Here is a 17422-nt window from a genome sequence, read left to right on the forward strand (position 1 = left end):
TTGTTTCTATCTTCAGGAGCCTTTAAGCCCTGTGAGCACTTGCTGGGGAACTGGATGATCCGTCTGACGGTCTGGTTCATCTGCGTGGTGTCGCTGGTCTTTAACAGCCTGGTGCTGGTGGCCACCTTCTCCCCAACACTCCGGGCCGCAGGCCATTTCCACTCCCTCCCTCCGTCTCTCTCCCCGGCCCGGCTGCTGATGGGGCTCCTGGCCCTTGCCAACCTGCTCACAGGCTTGTACGTTGGCGTGCTGACCGTGCTCGACGTCGCCACCTGGGGCTCATTTGCTGAGTTCGGTGTATGGTGGGAGATGGGGCCTGGCTGTCAGGTCACCGGAGCTCTGGCTGTCTTTTCGTCAGAGTGGGCTGTCTTGTTACTCTCTCTGGCAGCCGTGGAGCGCAGCGTCGCTGTGCGGACGATTCTCGGGAAGGTGATGATGTCACCTAGGAGGAACGGAGGCAGTCATCGTGGATGCTGGAGAGGAGATCGACGCTTCAGCATCGCTGCAGGACTGCTGGGGCTGCTGGCTGCTGCTGGAGCCTGCCTTCCTCTCCTGACCTCCAGTGACCAGTCGACCTCTCCTCTCTGCCTGCCCTTCGCTGGCGGAGAGAGTCCAGCTCTGAGTGTCACGGTTGTTCTGGTTCTGCTTAACGCACTAGCTTACTTGTTCACTGCAGCGGTGTACACACAGCTGTACTGCCACCTCGGCAGAGTGGAGCTGGCAGATCCGGAGCAGACAGGCGCCCTGCGACACGTAGCCTGGCTCATCTTCACCAACTGCATCTTCTTCTGCCCTGTTGCGGCTTTCTCCTTCGCCCCGCTCTTGACTGGCTCCACAGCCGGCGGCCCAGAAATCGCCAAGTCCGTCACGCTCATTTTCTTCCCGCTGCCCGCGTGCCTGAACCCAGTGCTGTATGTGTTCTTCAGCCCAGCCTTCAGAGAGGACTGGCTGAGACTACGCGGCCGCGGAGGACTGACCAGAGAAGTGAAGGCTGGTGCTGAAAGTCATGAAGATGATGGTGGCGGAGGGTCAGAGCTCACAGACGGCGGCTCCTCCACCCACCTGGGCTTTGACTGTGGGGTATACTCACAGCTTTGTGGAGAGACAGTTGTATGCGAGCAGTGCGAGGCTGCTCTGCATGCCAGGACCTGCTCTTCTCCCTCGTCCTCCACAGTCTGTAGACACTTGGTGAAGTCTCACAGCTGTCCCACCCTCCTGGCAGGAGCTGCAGTGTGCCAGCACGCTGAGGGGTTTTGGGCAGACAGCAGCACGCCCTCCGCTCAGTCTGAGTACGCAGACGAGGGGGACTCGTTTGTGTCGGACAGTTCAGACCAGGTACAGGCCTGCGGCAGAGCCTGCTTCTGTCAGAGCAGAGGCCTTCCTCTGGTACACTACTCATACAACATACCTCGAGTCAAAGACTAAGGACGCCTCAGAGCTCCAGTACGTCTGTGTGCACAGATCTCTCTGTCATGTGAATTTAGTTGCTACAAGTTAACGTTTTTATATCAAACAACAAAATGTGCCAACTACCCTGCTAAAAGACCGTTCAGCAAGCACTTATGTTTGTATTTACCGTGTAAACAGAGATGCAACCAATCATTTAAAGGGAACTCGGTATGCTTTTGGAACTTGGAGATCGTTCCTAAGTGAGCTGAACTGAGCTCATCACGTCACAAACTGGTTGACAAAGGACCTCGCAAAGGAAAATCTCGCCATTAGTGCCTGCCTCTTGCTTTCGATTGGATCTCATGATGTTGCGAGCCTCAACGATTTTGTGATCTCTCTGTTTTACCTGTACTTATAAGCTTTTTTTTTTTATTTTTATTGTTACACAACTTTTAAAGCTTCTCTACGGCAACTGTTGATTTTATACTTTTTTACATAAATGTAGCAAATGTAATAATCATCCTAGACTTTTCTGTGTGAATGTAACTTCCAGGTGGTCTTCACCTACCAGAGGGGGGATAATGTAATGTCAGCAATAACTTCTGCCCTGCCTGCCTGTGATCGTAATCAGCGTCAGAGTGGTATAAGTAAATGCCAGTCTATCATAAACACGTCTTTGCTTTAAGCTATAAAGACTAAGAATGTGATAAAAGTAGCAGATATCACTGTTATAGCAGCAGCTGTTCTTGGTGGTGGTGAAAGATCTTATTTATTGTTTGAGCAGCAGGGCAAGGGTGGAGACAATTTCAGGTGGCCTTTGAATGATGAATATATACAATGTAACTTGAGCATTCACCAAAACAACAGCACTTCTTTTTCTCCCTAATTCTTCACAAAAAAACGAGCATACAGGTAATTATTGTCACTAGTCTGAAGGATAATTTGTTATTATTTAAATCTGGGCCTTATTTCCTGATTTCTTACCATCATGCTGTTTGTTTTGGATCAAACTTTTACCTTAACTGAACAGCAATATATTGCATTTGTCATATGGCCAAAAGGCACATGACACCCAACAGTCATTTCCTCGTCACTACTATAACACTTAAATAATTAAATAAGACCTGCTTTTATCAGAAGTTCAGATTATTTGGGGAACACAGAACAATTGTTGACTCATTGCTCTGTTAAGAACAGTGTGTTTAATGAACATAAACTGTTTCTAGTGAATAAAACAGGGTTCTGGGGGTTATGGAAAACCTGGAAAAATCATGGAATATCACAATCATGTTAAGGAATTTTGTTGTGCAAAATGAAATTGATAATAATGATCTTCTATGGATGCCCTTTCAGATAATGCAACATAATTTATTTTCGCAATTTACGCAAATTTATTTTCTGTAGCTGTCGACCTAAATTTTTTGGAAATGTGCTTATTTTCCGACAATAAGATGAAAAGATCAATACCCCACATCGCATATCTGTGCACAAATTTAAAGCTCCAGCTGGCAGCTAGTCAGCTAATGCATGAAGACTGGAGACAGGGAACCAGCTAGCCTGTTTTCACATTTGAAACCTGAGATAATTGTTCTGATTTCTTTCAAAAGCATGGGAAGAAGGCAAGGAGCAACTTTAGAAGAAATGGCCCAAAAATTAGCAAAAAATAAGTTAAAAGTTTCAATAAAATTGACTGAAAAAAAGCATTAAAAAAGAAAAGTACAAAACAAACACAAACAAGAAAATAACCCTGAGAAAATGCTCAAAATGTTGTATTCTGCAACATTGAAATGTGTATGTATAAAATTACAAATATAGTTTGGATATTTTTATTCAGTTTTTTGACCATTTTTAATGATGGTCCCTAGCTAATTTTAAAGTAATATCCTTGTCCCTTCCCTGTCAATTTTTGCTATTTGTAAGACATTTCTTGAGAAGTCACTCTTTGCATTTTTACCCCATAAAAACATTTAAAAATTAAAAAAGTTCAAGTGGTGGAAATGCATGTGAAAGGATTATGAACACAGCGCAACAAAACCGAAGGGTTACGAACAAGACCTATTAATAAGTGACCTTTAGACGTGTTGTTGAATATGTTAGCTTCAGAGACGGTAAATCTCGCTGTTTCTTCCCGTTTCCGGACTTTACGCTAAACTAAGATAAACTTTCTGGTTATTGGCCCCAACTCCATATATGGCATACACGTCAAACTGTGGTCTTTTAACTCAACAAAAGAACAAAAGAGATTATTTCAGTAAACTATGATATTATTTTGCTCCACAAATTTTAGAAGTTTGGCAACCAGCAAGCAACAAACAGGAAATCCCCAAAAAACGAAATCAACCACATTCACACAAGCTGAACTAGACTGATGGCTGCCGTAGGTTTTTGGACGATAAAAAACATATCATTAAACATAATTTGGCTTGTGAGCGACAAGTTAAACACATGAATACTGTCCAAGTCAAACACGTGAATGTAATCCCACTCTTCCGCTTCTTCCAACAAGATGTGAACGCAGCACAAGACTGGCAGCCAGCTGAGTCAACAGCAAAGTGTGTACGCAGTGCCAAAAAAGAAGGACTATTATAATTGAAATGTGGGAGGGTTATTATTCAACCACAGATATTTAAAGACAAGTATCTGCAGTGTGGATCTTTTGGGTGTTGAGGTACTTTACAGTGAATTTACTTGCATCATTTTGACCAAAATAAATGTGCATGATGGTGTGAAATATGAAAAAAGGGTCCATATTAATGATACGAGGAATTATCTTTAAAGTAATTCACTGTCCTCCAGTGTCTTTCCAGTCCCATCGCATTTTACGCACTTACTGTATGTTCATTTCAGAGCATTATCATGTCGTAAAGTGTATTAACGCTGATGTCTTTTCACCCTGAGAGCTGTCCTGAGTGAGACTGTGTGTGACGAAGGAAGGTGTTCTGGAGCGTGACTGTACACATTAAGGTGGATACACCCTCAGAGCGTGTATGCACAAGTGCACGTCATGTGAGTGCTCAGGAATTTAGGCGATGTAGGGAAACGTTTTCTCCCACCAGCAAGACATTCTTGTGTCACTATAATGCACCGTTCAATTTAAATCTTTTGGATTTTTTATTTTCCATGTAGGTATTTGTCTCAACCGGGTGTATAAATTCTTGCACCAACCAAAATGTCCGTTGATTGTTTGAGATGTCCCATCTGGTGAAAATGTACAAAATTTTTAAGTAGTTTGCTTTTTTGTTTTGTATTTGTATGTAAATTATTTGACAAGAAAAGACGTAATCAAGAATGGGATGCTAATTAAGGAAGCTACCTCCTCGACTGTAGTGGCTACCAGCAGTGCTTTGTAAAAGAAAAGTCTGTTTTCATCTGTTGTTTATTGTTTTTGTTTGCCTTCTTAGCTTTATGGTGACACGTGGTTGTACATCATCATTTTAGATAAGTGCAAATTGTGGGAGGAATCTATGTACTGTATACTGTGATTTATTTTTTTAACCAAACTATAAACTATGACATTTTTTTTGTTTTATCTTTTATAGATGCAAAAATTGCAGAATAATACAGATTATAAAAAGAATCTCACTTAATTTCAGTTCAAATTAAAGTCGTGTTTGTAGTTTTTCATGTGAGATCTCCCCGAGTTATTCTGTTCCAGTAGAGAAAAAAAATCTATAAATTGTGAATGAATAAAGACAAACACAACCATTTTTATTTACCTTTGTGTTAAAATTAAAACACTGCAGTGGCCATGGTCTCTATCAAAGATTTTGTTACATATCTGATGTGTTTGTACTTTTCACCTCGTTTAAACATTGTTGTCATGTCATGCCTTTATGAATAGTGTAGCTTTGCCACTTTGAAATCACTGCACATACTTATTTTTGGGACTGGAGATGATATAGAAAATTATGTCATAGAAAGGTCAGATCCCCTGAAAATGAAAATATTGACTGAAATCCTACACATTTTTCTCCAAGCAAAGTTCAGCATTAAACTCTTAGCATCAGTCTGTCAGGCTGCACAGTAACCTCGTGGGAATATGGATCATGTTTTAACATCACTATGAGTGTCCGATCAAAAGAGAATTTACTATAGTGATGAATTAAGTTTAAACTCAATGAGGACTTATCTTTCTTCAAAACATGGTTCTTATGTGGTATGGAGTTTGATTTTAGTAATTTACAGCCCTGGATAATAATGGAAAAAGAAAAAAAAACCAGAATATAGAAACATTTTTTCCAATTGTCTAGTTTCGTAAATTTTAAAGGCCAGGGTCAAAACGAGACAGTGGCTCTGTTGTTAAAGGGTTGTGGTTGAGTTGCGGTTGAATCTGATGTTGAAAGTTTGTTCCTTATTCAGGGCAGGTGAATTTAAAAGTACAACTCCAACATGAAAAGGTGTAATACACCAAGAGAAAAGGGGATTGACGGTGGCAATAAGGTGTAAATGGCCCAGAGTCTCCATTTAAATCCTGACGAAAAGAAAAAAGTAGACTATGGCATAAAAAGTCATACAAGTCGTTGTATGTTATGTCATAAAAAAGTCAAAGTATAGTTTGCCATAAAACGTTATAGTATGATTTTTTGAGAAATTTAAGTATACAATGTTATGGAAAAATGGAATGACGTTTTTGATTATGTCGATATCGGATACATTAACGTTTTTGACCAGATTACTTTGATTTTGACCAAAATCTGTCAACATAGTTAGTAGGCATTCAGAGATGTTATATTTTAACATTTTTTGCCATACTATAGTATTGTATTTTCTGTCGTTTTCTGTCATGCTATATCATGGTGTTTTGGGCAGTTTTTGCAACATACTGTGCTAAAGCCGGTCTCAGCACGAAATGTTACGCTGTTTTTCAGCTGTTTCTAGGACATGTTATTGAAAGTGGTTTAATGTGGTTTTCAGCATTTTTTTGGAAATGTCATATTTTGAATCTTTTGCCATACTATAGCCTTGCTTGTTCGGTCATTTCTTACACATGCTAAATTATGGTGTTTTTGGTCTTTTTTGCAACATTCTTTGCTATGGCGTTTATTCAGCACGCTATTTTATACTGTTTTTAGATGTTTTGAGCCATTTTTGGGACATGTCATATCTTGATATTTTTGCCTTGCCTTTTCGGTCATTTTTTCGACATGCATAATTATAGTCTTTTTGGCTGTTTTAACAACTTTCTGTGCTATGGCTTGTCTTGGCACGCTATTTTATGCTGTTTGGTGGTGTTTTAAGCTATTTTTGGGACATGCCATTTTTTGACATTTTGCCATACTATAGCCTTGCCTTTTCTGTCATTTTATCGACATGCATTATTATATTCTTTTTGGCTGTTTTTCTATAACCTTCTATACCATGGCGTGTCTCGGCAGGCTGTTTTATGCTGTTTGGTGGTGTTTTAAGCTGTTTTTGGGACATGGCATTTTTTGACATTTTGCCATACAATAGCCTTGCCTTTTCTGTCATTTTTTTGACATGCATTATTATGGTGTTTTAAGCTTTTGGTTGCAACTTTCTACACTATGGCGTGTCTCAGTAGGCTGTTTTATGCTGTTTGGTCGTGTTTTAAACTGTTTTTGGGACATGGCATTTTTTGACATTTCGCCATACAATAGCCTTGCCTTTTCTGTCATTTTTTCGACATGCATAATTATAGTCTTTTTGGCTGTTTTAACAACTTTCTGTGCTATGGCTTGTCTTGGCACGCTATTTTATGCTGTTTGATGGTGTTTTAAGCTATTTTTAGGAAATGTCATGTTTTGACATTATTCTATACTAAAGCCTTACCTTTTCGGTCATTTTTTTGACATGCAATATTATGGTGTTTTTGGCCCTTTTTGCAACTTTCTATGCTATGGCGTTTCTTGGCACGCTATTTTATGCTGTTTGGTGGTGTTTTAAGCTGTTTTTTTGGGAAATGCCATTTGTTGACATTTTACCATACTATAGCCTTGCCTTTTCGTCACTTTTTCGACATGCTATATTTTGCTGTCTACGTCCTTTTTTGCAGTAGTCTGTGCTTTGGCATTTCTCAGCATGCTATTTTAAACTTTTCTGAGGTGTTTTCAGCCTTTCTTTGGGAAATGTCATATTTCAACTTTTTTGCCATACTATAGTCTTGCCTTTTCGATCATTTTTTCCAACATGCTATAACTTCATTGGCCCCTTTTGCAACATTGTATGTTATGGCGTTTCTCACCACGCTAACTTATACTGTTTTGAGATGTTTTAAGTCATTTTTGGGATGTAATTCTTTTTTATTTTTTTGTTTATTATTTTATTTGTGAGGTTCTGCTAGCAATGATACTTGTTCACATTCCCATGTGTACAGAACCATTTTTGTCATTACTTTAGATCACATACAGCAGGAGTTATATCTCACACACACAACACATGAGACAAGTAAAACACAATATAAACAAGATAAACAAAGTCGATTTTTTTAAAAAAAACAACAAAACAAAAACAACAACAAAACAACAACAAAAATACAAAGCACAAATACCACCACATTGGTATGGTTACATTCATATTGTTAGAATATGCCGTGGTCAGTTCCCATGTTGGTCAAGCCAAGTCCAGTCCAGTGGGGTCCACCATGATCAAAAAAAGCTCCAATATTTTTAATGAAACCCTAAAAGTTGCCTCCAATGGTAGAGCTTAGCCTTTCCAAGGTAAGTATCAGGACATGTTATATATATGGACTTTTTTTGCCATACTATAGCCTTGCCTTTTCAGTCATTTTTTCAACATGCTATATCTTGTTGTTTTGGGCGTTTCTTGCAACATTTTATGCTATGGCCTTTCTCAGCACGCTATTTTATACTGTTTTGAGATGTTTTCAGCCATTTTTGGGACATGTCATATTTTGACGTTTTTGCCATACTATAGCCTTGCCTTTTCGCTCATTTTTTTCAACGTGCCATATTTTGGTGTTTCTGGCTTTTTTGCAACATCCTTTGCTATAGCGTGTCTGAGCACGCTATTTTAAACTGTTGTGCGGTGTTTTTAGCCATTTTTGGGATTTGTCATATTTTGACTTTTTTGCCATACTATAGCCTTGCCTTTTTGCTCATTTTTTCAACATGCCATATTTTGGTGTTTCTGGCTTTTTTGCAACATCCTTTGCTATAGCGTGTCTGAGCACGCTATTTTAAACTGTTGTGCGGTGTTTTTAGCCATTTTTGGGATTTGTCATATTTTGACTTTTTTGCCATACTATAGCCTTGCCTTTTCGCTCATTTTTTCAACATGCCATATTTTGGTGTTTCTGGCTTTTTTTTTGCAACATTCTTTGCTATGGCGTGTCTCAGCACGCTATTTTAAACTGTTTTGAGGTGTTTTTAGCCATTTTTGGGACTTGTCATATTTTGACTTTTTTGCCATACTATAGCCTTGCCTTTTCGCTCATTTTTTTCAACATGCCATATTTTGGTGTTTCTGGCTTTTTTTGCAACATTCTTTGCTATGGCGTGTCTCAGCACGCTATTTTAAACTGTTGTGCGGTGTTTTTAGCCATTTTTGGGATTTGTCATATTTTGACTTTTTTGCCATACTATAGCCTTGCCTTTTCGCTCATTTTTTTCAACATGCCACATTTTGGTGTTTCTGGCCTTTTTTTGCAACATCCTTTGCTATAGCGTGTCTGAGCACGCTATTTTAAACTGTTTGAGGTGTTTTTAGCCATTTTTGGGACGTGTCATATTTTGACGTTTTTGCCATACTATAGCCTTGCCTTTTCGCTCATTTTTTCAACATGCCATAATTTGGTGTTTCTGGCCTTTTTTTGCAACATCCTTTGCTATAGCGTGTCTGAGCACGCTATTTAAAACTGTTTGAGGTGTTTTTAGCCATTTTTGGGACTTGTCATATTTTGACTTTTTTGCCATACTATAGCCTTGCCTTTTCGCTCATTTTTTCAACATGCCATATTTTGGTGTTTCTAGCCTGTTTTGCAACATCCTTTGCTATAGCATGTTTCAGCATACTATTTTAACCTGTTTTGCGGTGTTTTTAACCATTTTTGGGACTTGTCATATTTTGACTTTTTTGCCATACTATAGCCTTGCCTTTTTGCTCATTTTTTCAACATGCCATATTTTGGTGTTTCTGGCCTTTTTTTGCAACATCCTTTGCTATGGCGTGTCTCAGCACGCTATTTTAAACTGTTTTGAGGTGTTTTTAGCCATTTTTGGGACTTGTCATATTTTGACTTTTTTGCCATACTATAGCCTTGCCTTTTCGCTCATTTTTTCAACATGCCATATTTTGGTGTTTCTGGCTTTTTTTGCAACATTCTTTGCTATGGCGTGTCTCAGCACGCTATTTTAAACTGTTTTGAGGTGTTTTTAGCCATTTTTGGGACTTGTCATATTTTGACTTTTTTGCCATACTATAGCCTTGCCTTTTCGCTCATTTTTTCAACATGCCATATTTTGGTGTTTCTGGCCTTTTTTTGCAACATCCTTTGCTATAGCATGTTTCAGCGTACTATTTTAAACTGTTTTGCAGTGTTTTTAGCCATTTTTGGGATTTGTCATATTTTGACTTTTTTGCCATACTATAGCCTTGCCTTTTTGCTCATTTTTTCAACATGCCATATTTTGGTGTTTCTGGCCTTTTTTTGCAACATCCTTTGCTATAGCGTGTCTGAGCACGCTATTTAAAACTGTTTGAGGTGTTTTTAGCCATTTTTGGGACTTGTCATATTTTGACTTTTTTGCCATACTATAGCCTTGCCTTTTCGCTCATTTTTTCAACATGCCATATTTTGGTGTTTCTGGCTTTTTTTTGCAACATTCTTTGCTATGGCGTGTCTCAGCACGCTATTTTAAACTGTTTTGAGGTGTTTTTAGCCATTTTTGGGACTTGTCATATTTTGACTTTTTTGCCATACTATAGCCTTGCCTTTTTGGTCATTTTTTCAACATGCCATATTTTGGTGTTTCTAGCCTGTTTTGCAACATCCTTTGCTATAGCATGTTTCAGCATACTATTTTAACCTGTTTTGCGGTGTTTTTAACCATTTTTGGGACTTGTCATATTTTGACTTTTTTGCCATACTATAGCCTTGCCTTTTTGCTCATTTTTTCAACATGCCATATTTTGGTGTTTCTGGCATTTTTTTTCAACATTCTTTGCTATGGCGTGTCTCAGCACGCTATTTTAAACTGTTTTGAGGTGTTTTTAGCCATTTTTGGAACTTGTCATATTTTGACTTTTTTGCCATACTATAGCCTTGCCTTTTCGCTCATTTTTTTTAACATGCCATATTTTGGTGTTTCTGGCCTTTTTTGCAACATTCTTTGCTATGGCGTGTCTCAGCACGCTATTTTAAACTGTTTTGAGGTGTTTTTAGCCATTTTTGGGACTTGTCATATTTTGACTTTTTTGCCATACTATAGCCTTGCCTTTTCGCTCATTTTTTCAACATGCCATATTTTGGTGTTTCTGGCTTTTTTTTGCAACATCCTTTGCTATAGCGTGTCTGAGCACGCTATTTTAAACTGTTGTGCGGTGTTTTTAGCCATTTTTGGGATTTGTCATATTTTGACTTTTTTGCCATACTATAGCCTTGCCTTTTCGCTCATTTTTTCAACATGCCATATTTTGGTGTTTCTGGCCTTTTTTTGCAACATCCTTTGCTATAGCATGTTTCAGCGTACTATTTTAAACTGTTTTGCAGTGTTTTTAGCCATTTTTGGGATTTGTCATATTTTGACTTTTTTGCCATACTATAGCCTTGCCTTTTTGCTCATTTTTTCAACATGCCATATTTTGGTGTTTCTGGCCTTTTTTTGCAACATCCTTTGCTATAGCGTGTCTGAGCACGCTATTTAAAACTGTTTGAGGTGTTTTTAGCCATTTTTGGGACTTGTCATATTTTGACTTTTTTGCCATACTATAGCCTTGCCTTTTCGCTCATTTTTTCAACATGCCATATTTTGGTGTTTCTGGCTTTTTTTTGCAACATTCTTTGCTATGGCGTGTCTCAGCACGCTATTTTAAACTGTTGTGCGGTGTTTTTAGCCATTTTTGGGACTTGTCATATTTTGACTTTTTTGCCATACTATAGCCTTGCCTTTTTGGTCATTTTTTTCAACATGCCATATTTTGGTGTTTCTAGCCTGTTTTGCAACATCCTTTGCTATAGCATGTTTCAGCACGCTATTTTAAACTGTTGTGCGGTGTTTTTAGCCATTTTTGGGATTTGTCATATTTTGACTTTTTTGCCATACTATAGCCTTGCCTTTTCGCTCATTTTTTTCAACATGCCATATTTTGGTGTTTCTGGCTTTTTTTGTAACATTCTTTGCTATGGCGTGTCTCAGCACGCTATTTTAAACTGTTTTGAGGTGTTTTTAGCCATTTTTGGGATTTGTCATATTTTGACTTTTTTGCCATACTATAGCCTTGCCTTTTCGCTCATTTCTTCAACATGCCATATTTTGGTGTTTCTGGCTTTTTTTTGCAACATCCTTTGCTATAGCGTGTCTCAGCACGCTATTTAAAACTGTTTGAGGTGTTTTTAGCCATTTTTGGGACTTGTCATATTTTGACTTTTTTGCCATACTATAGCCTTGCCTTTTTGGTCATTTTTTCAACATGCCATATTTTGGTGTTTCTAGCCTGTTTTGCAACATCCTTTGCTATAGCATGTTTCAGCATACTATTTTAACCTGTTTTGCGGTGTTTTTAACCATTTTTGGGACTTGTCATATTTTGACTTTTTTGCCATACTATAGCCTTGCCTTTTCTGTCATTTTTTTCAACATGCCATATTTTGGTGTTTCTGGCATTTTTTTTCAACATTCTTTGCTATGGCGTGTCTCAGCACGCTATTTTAAACTGTTTTGAGGTGTTTTTAGCCATTTTTGGACTTGTCATATTTTGACTTTTTTGCCATACTATAGCCTTGCCTTTTCGCTCATTTTTTTTAACATGCCATATTATGGTGTTTCTGGCCTTTTTTGCAACATTCTTTGCGATGGCGTGTCTCAACACGCTATTTTAAACTGTTGTGCGGTGTTTTTAACCATTTTTGGGACTTGTCATATTTTGACTTTTTTGCCATACTATAGCCTTGCCTTTTTCGCTCATTTTTTCAACATGCCATATTTTGGTGTTTCTGGCTTTTTTTGCAACATCCTTTGCTATAGCGTGTCTGAGCACGCTATTTTAAACTGTTGTGCGGTGTTTTTAGCCATTTTTGGGACTTGTCATATTTTGACTTTTTTGCCATACTATAGCCTTGCCTTTTTGCTCATTTTTTCAACATGCCATATTTTGGTGTTTCTGGCCTTTTTTTGCAACATCCTTTGCTATAGCATGTTTCAGCGTACTATTTTAAACTGTTTTGCAGTGTTTTTAGCCATTTTTGGGATTTGTCATATTTTGACTTTTTTGCCATACTATAGCCTTGCCTTTTCGCTCATTTTTTCAACATGCCATATTTTGGTGTTTCTGGCCTGTTTTGCAACATCCTTTGCTATAGCGTGTCTCAGCACGCTATTTTAAACTGTTTTGAGGTGTTTTTAGCCATTTTTGGGACTTGTCATATTTTGACTTTTTTGCCATACTATAGCCTTGCCTTTTTGCTCATTTTTTCAACATGCCATATTTTGGTGTTTCTGGCCTTTTTTTGCAACATCCTTTGCTATAGCGTGTCTGAGCACGCTATTTAAAACTGTTTTGAGGTGTTTTTAGCCATTTTTGGGATTTGTCATATTTTGACTTTTTTGCCATACTATAGCCTTGCCTTTTCGCTCATTTCTTCAACATGCCATATTTTGGTGTTTCTGGCCTTTTTTGCAACATCCTTTGCTATAGCGTGTCTGAGCACGCTATTTAAAACTGTTTGAGGTGTTTTTAGCCATTTTTGGGACTTGTCATATTTTGACTTTTTTGCCATACTATAGCCTTGCCTTTTCGCTCATTTTTTCAACATGCCATATTTTGGTGTTTCTGGCTTTTTTTTCAACATCCTTTGCTATGGCGTGTCTCAGCACGCTATTTTAAACTGTTTTGAGGTGTTTTTAGCCATTTTTGGGACTTGTCATATTTTGACTTTTTTGCCATACTATAGCCTTGCCTTTTCGCTCATTTTTTCAACATGCCATATTTTGGTGTTTCTAGCCTGTTTTGCAACATCCTTTGCTATAGCATGTTTCAGCACGCTATTTTAAACTGTTTTGAGGTGTTTTTAGCCATTTTTGGGACTTGTCATATTTTGACTTTTTTGCCATACTATAGCCTTGCCTTTTCGCTCATTTTTTCAACATGCCATATTTTGGTGTTTCTGGCTTTTTTTTGCAACATTCTTTGCTATGGCGTGTCTCAGCACGCTATTTTAAACTGTTTTGAGGTGTTTTTAGCCATTTTTGGGATTTGTCATATTTTGACTTTTTTGCCATACTATAGCCTTGCCTTTTCGCTCATTTCTTCAACATGCCATATTTTGGTGTTTCTGGCTTTTTTTTTGCAACATCCTTTGCTATGGCGTGTCTCAGCACGCTATTTTAAACTGTTTTGAGGTGTTTTTAGCCATTTTTGGGACTTGTCATATTTTGACTTTTTTGCCATACTATAGCCTTGCCTTTTTGGTCATTTTTTCAACATGCCATATTTTGGTGTTTCTAGCCTGTTTTGCAACATCCTTTGCTATAGCATGTGTTTCAGCATACTATTTTAACCTGTTTTGCGGTGTTTTTAACCATTTTTGGGACTTGTCATATTTTGACTTTTTTGCCATACTATAGCCTTGCCTTTTCTGTCATTTTTTTCAACATGCCATATTTTGGTGTTTCTGGCTTTTTTTTTGCAACATTCTTTGCTATGGCGTGTCTCAGCACGCTATTTTAAACTGTTTTGAGGTGTTTTTAGCCATTTTTGGGATTTGTCATATTTTGACTTTTTTGCCATACTATAGCCTTGCCTTTTCTGTCATTTTTTTCAACATGCCATATTTTGGTGTTTCTGGCTTTTTTTGCAACATTCTTTGCTATGGCGTGTCTCAGCACGCTATTTTAAACTGTTTTGAGGTGTTTTTAGCCATTTTTGGGACTTGTCATATTTTGACTTTTTTGCCATACTATAGCCTTGCCTTTTCGCTCATTTTTTCAACATGCCATATTTTGGTGTTTCTGGCTTTTTTTTGCAACATTCTTTGCTATAGCGTGTCTCAGCATGCTATTTTAAACTGTTTTGAGGTGTTTTTAGCCATTTTTGGGATTTGTCATATTTTGCCTTTTTTGCCATACTATAGCCTTGCCTTTTCGCTCATTTTTTTCAACATGCCATATTTTGGTGTTTCTGGCCTTTTTGCAACATTCTTTGCTATAGCGTGTCTCAGCACGCTATTTTAAACTGTTTTGAGGTGTTTTAGCCATTTTTGGGACTTGTCATATTTTGACTTTTTGCCATACTATAGCCTTGCCTTTTCGCTCATTTTTTCAACATGCCATATTTTGGTGTTTCTGGCCTTTTTTTGCAACATCCTTTGCTATAGCATGTTTCAGCGTACTATTTTAAACTGTTTTGCAGTGTTTTTAGCCATTTTTGGGATTTGTCATATTTTGACTTTTTTGCCATACTATAGCCTTGCCTTTTTGCTCATTTTTTCAACATGCCATATTTTGGTGTTTCTGGCCTGTTTTGCAACATCCTTTGCTATAGCGTGTCTCAGCACGCTATTTAAAACTGTTTGAGGTGTTTTTAGCCATTTTTGGGACTTGTCATATTTTGACTTTTTTGCCATACTATAGCCTTGCCTTTTCGCTCATTTTTTCAACATGCCATATTTTGGTGTTTCTGGCCTGTTTTGCAACATTCTTTGTTATGGCGTGTCTCAGCACGCTATTTTAAACTGTTTTGAGGTGTTTTAGCCATTTTTGGGACTTGTCATATTTTGACTTTTTTGCCATACTATAGCCTTGCCTTTTCGGTCATTTTTTCAACATGCCATATTTTGGTGTTTCTAGCCTGTTTTGCAACATCCTTTGCTATAGCATGTTTCAGCACGCTATTTTAAACTGTTTTGAGGTGTTTTTAGCCATTTTTGGGATTTGTCATATTTTGACTTTTTTGCCATACTATAGCCTTGCCTTTTCGCTCATTTTTTCAACATGCCATATTTTGGTGTTTCTGGCCTTTTTTTGCAACATTCTTTGCTATGGCGTGTCTCAGCACGCTATTTTAAACTGTTGTGCGGTGTTTTTAGCCATTTTTGGGATTTGTCATATTTTGACTTTTTTGCCATACTATAGCCTTGCCTTTTCGCTCATTTTTTCAACATGCCATATTTTGGTGTTTCTGGCTTTTTTTTTGCAACATTCTTTGCTATGGCGTGTCTCAGCACGCTATTTTAAACTGTTGTGCGGTGTTTTTAGCCATTTTTGGGATTTGTCATATTTTGACTTTTTTGCCATACTATAGCCTTGCCTTTTCGCTCATTTTTTCAACATGCCATATTTTGGTGTTTCTGGCTTTTTTTTGCAACATTCTTTGCTATGGCGTGTCTCAGCACGCTATTTTAAACTGTTTTGAGGTGTTTTTAGCCATTTTTGGGACTTGTCATATTTTGACTTTTTTGCCATACTATAGCCTTGCCTTTTCGCTCATTTTTTCAACATACCATATTTTGGTGTTTCTGGCCTTTTTTGCAACATTCTTTGCTATGGCGTGTCTCAGCACACTATTTTAAACTGTTGTGCGGTGTTTTAGCCATTTTTGGGACTTGTCGTATTTTGACTTTTTTGCCATACTATAGCCTTGCCTTTTCGCTCATTTTTTCAACATGCCATATTTTGGTGTTTCTGGCCTTTTTTGCAACATTCTTTGCTATGGCGTGTCTCAGCACGCTATTTTAAACTGTTTTGCGGTGTTTTTAGCCATTTTTGGGATTTGTCATATTTTGACTTTTTTGCCATACTATAGCCTTGCCTTTTCGCTCATTTTTTTCAACATGCCATATTTTGGTGTTTCTGGCTTTTTTTGCAACATTCTTTGCTATGGCGTGTCTCAGCACGCTATTTTAAACTGTTTTGAGGTGTTTTTAGCCATTTTTGGGATTTGTCATATTTTGACTTTTTTGCCATACTATAGCCTTGCCTTTTCGCTCATTTTTTTCAACATGCCATATTTTGGTGTTTCTGGCCTTTTTTGCAACATTCTTTGCTATGGCGTGTCTCAGCACGCTATTTAAAACTGTTTGAGGTGTTTTTAGCCATTTTTGGGATTTGTCATATTTTGACTTTTTTTGCCATACTATAGCCTTGCCTTTTCGCTCATTTTTTCAACATGCCATATTTTGGTGTTTCTAGCCTGTTTTGCAACATCCTTTGCTATAGCATGTTTCAGCATACTATTTTAACCTGTTTTGCGGTGTTTTCAGCCATTTTTGGGACTTGTCATATTTTGACTTTTTTGCCATACTATAGCCTTGCCTTTTCGCTCATTTTTTCAACATGCCATATTTTGGTGTTTCTGGCTTTTTTTGCAACATTCTTTGCTATGGCGTGTCTCAGCACGCTATTTTAAACTGTTTTGAGGTGTTTTTAGCCATTTTTGGGATTTGTCATATTTTGACTTTTTTGCCATACTATAGCCTTGCCTTTTTGCTCATTTTTTCAACATGCCATATTTTGGTGTTTCTGGCCTTTTTTTGCAACATCCTTTGCTATAGCGTGTCTGAGCACGCTATTTAAAACTGTTTGAGGTGTTTTTAGCCATTTTTGGGATTTGTCATATTTTGACTTTTTTGCCATACTATAGCCTTGCCTTTTTGGTCATTTTTTCAACATGCCATATTTTGGTGTTTCTAGCCTGTTTTGCAACATCCTTTGCTATAGCATGTTTCAGCATACTATTTTAACCTGTTTTGCGGTGTTTTTAACCATTTTTGGGACTTGTCATATTTTGACTTTTTTGCCATACTATAGCCTTGCCTTTTCGCTCATTTTTTTCAACATGCCATATTTTGGTGTTTCTGGCTTTTTTTGCAACATTCTTTGCTATGGCGTGTCTCAACACG

The 17422-nt window shown here is 37.8% G+C and overlaps 1 protein-coding gene across 1 annotated transcript in view; it reads left to right on the forward strand.

Annotated features, from left to right (window-relative positions):
* Window positions 1-5136, forward strand: part of lgr4 (leucine-rich repeat containing G protein-coupled receptor 4) — a 40934-nt gene extending 35798 nt beyond the window's left edge. The window contains exon 18 of the mRNA XM_042493721.2: window positions 17-5136. Coding sequence (XP_042349655.2) covers window positions 17-1425 — 1409 coding nt within the window. The 3' untranslated portion in view covers window positions 1426-5136. The remainder of the gene's footprint in view (window positions 1-16) is intronic.
* Window positions 5137-17422: the final 12286 nt, after the last annotated feature.

This window comes from Plectropomus leopardus, chromosome 1 (assembly GCF_026936395.1).
Source record: "Plectropomus leopardus strain MGB_pleo_1.0 chromosome 1, ASM2693639v1, whole genome shotgun sequence".
NCBI lineage: Eukaryota > Metazoa > Chordata > Actinopteri > Perciformes > Serranidae > Plectropomus > Plectropomus leopardus.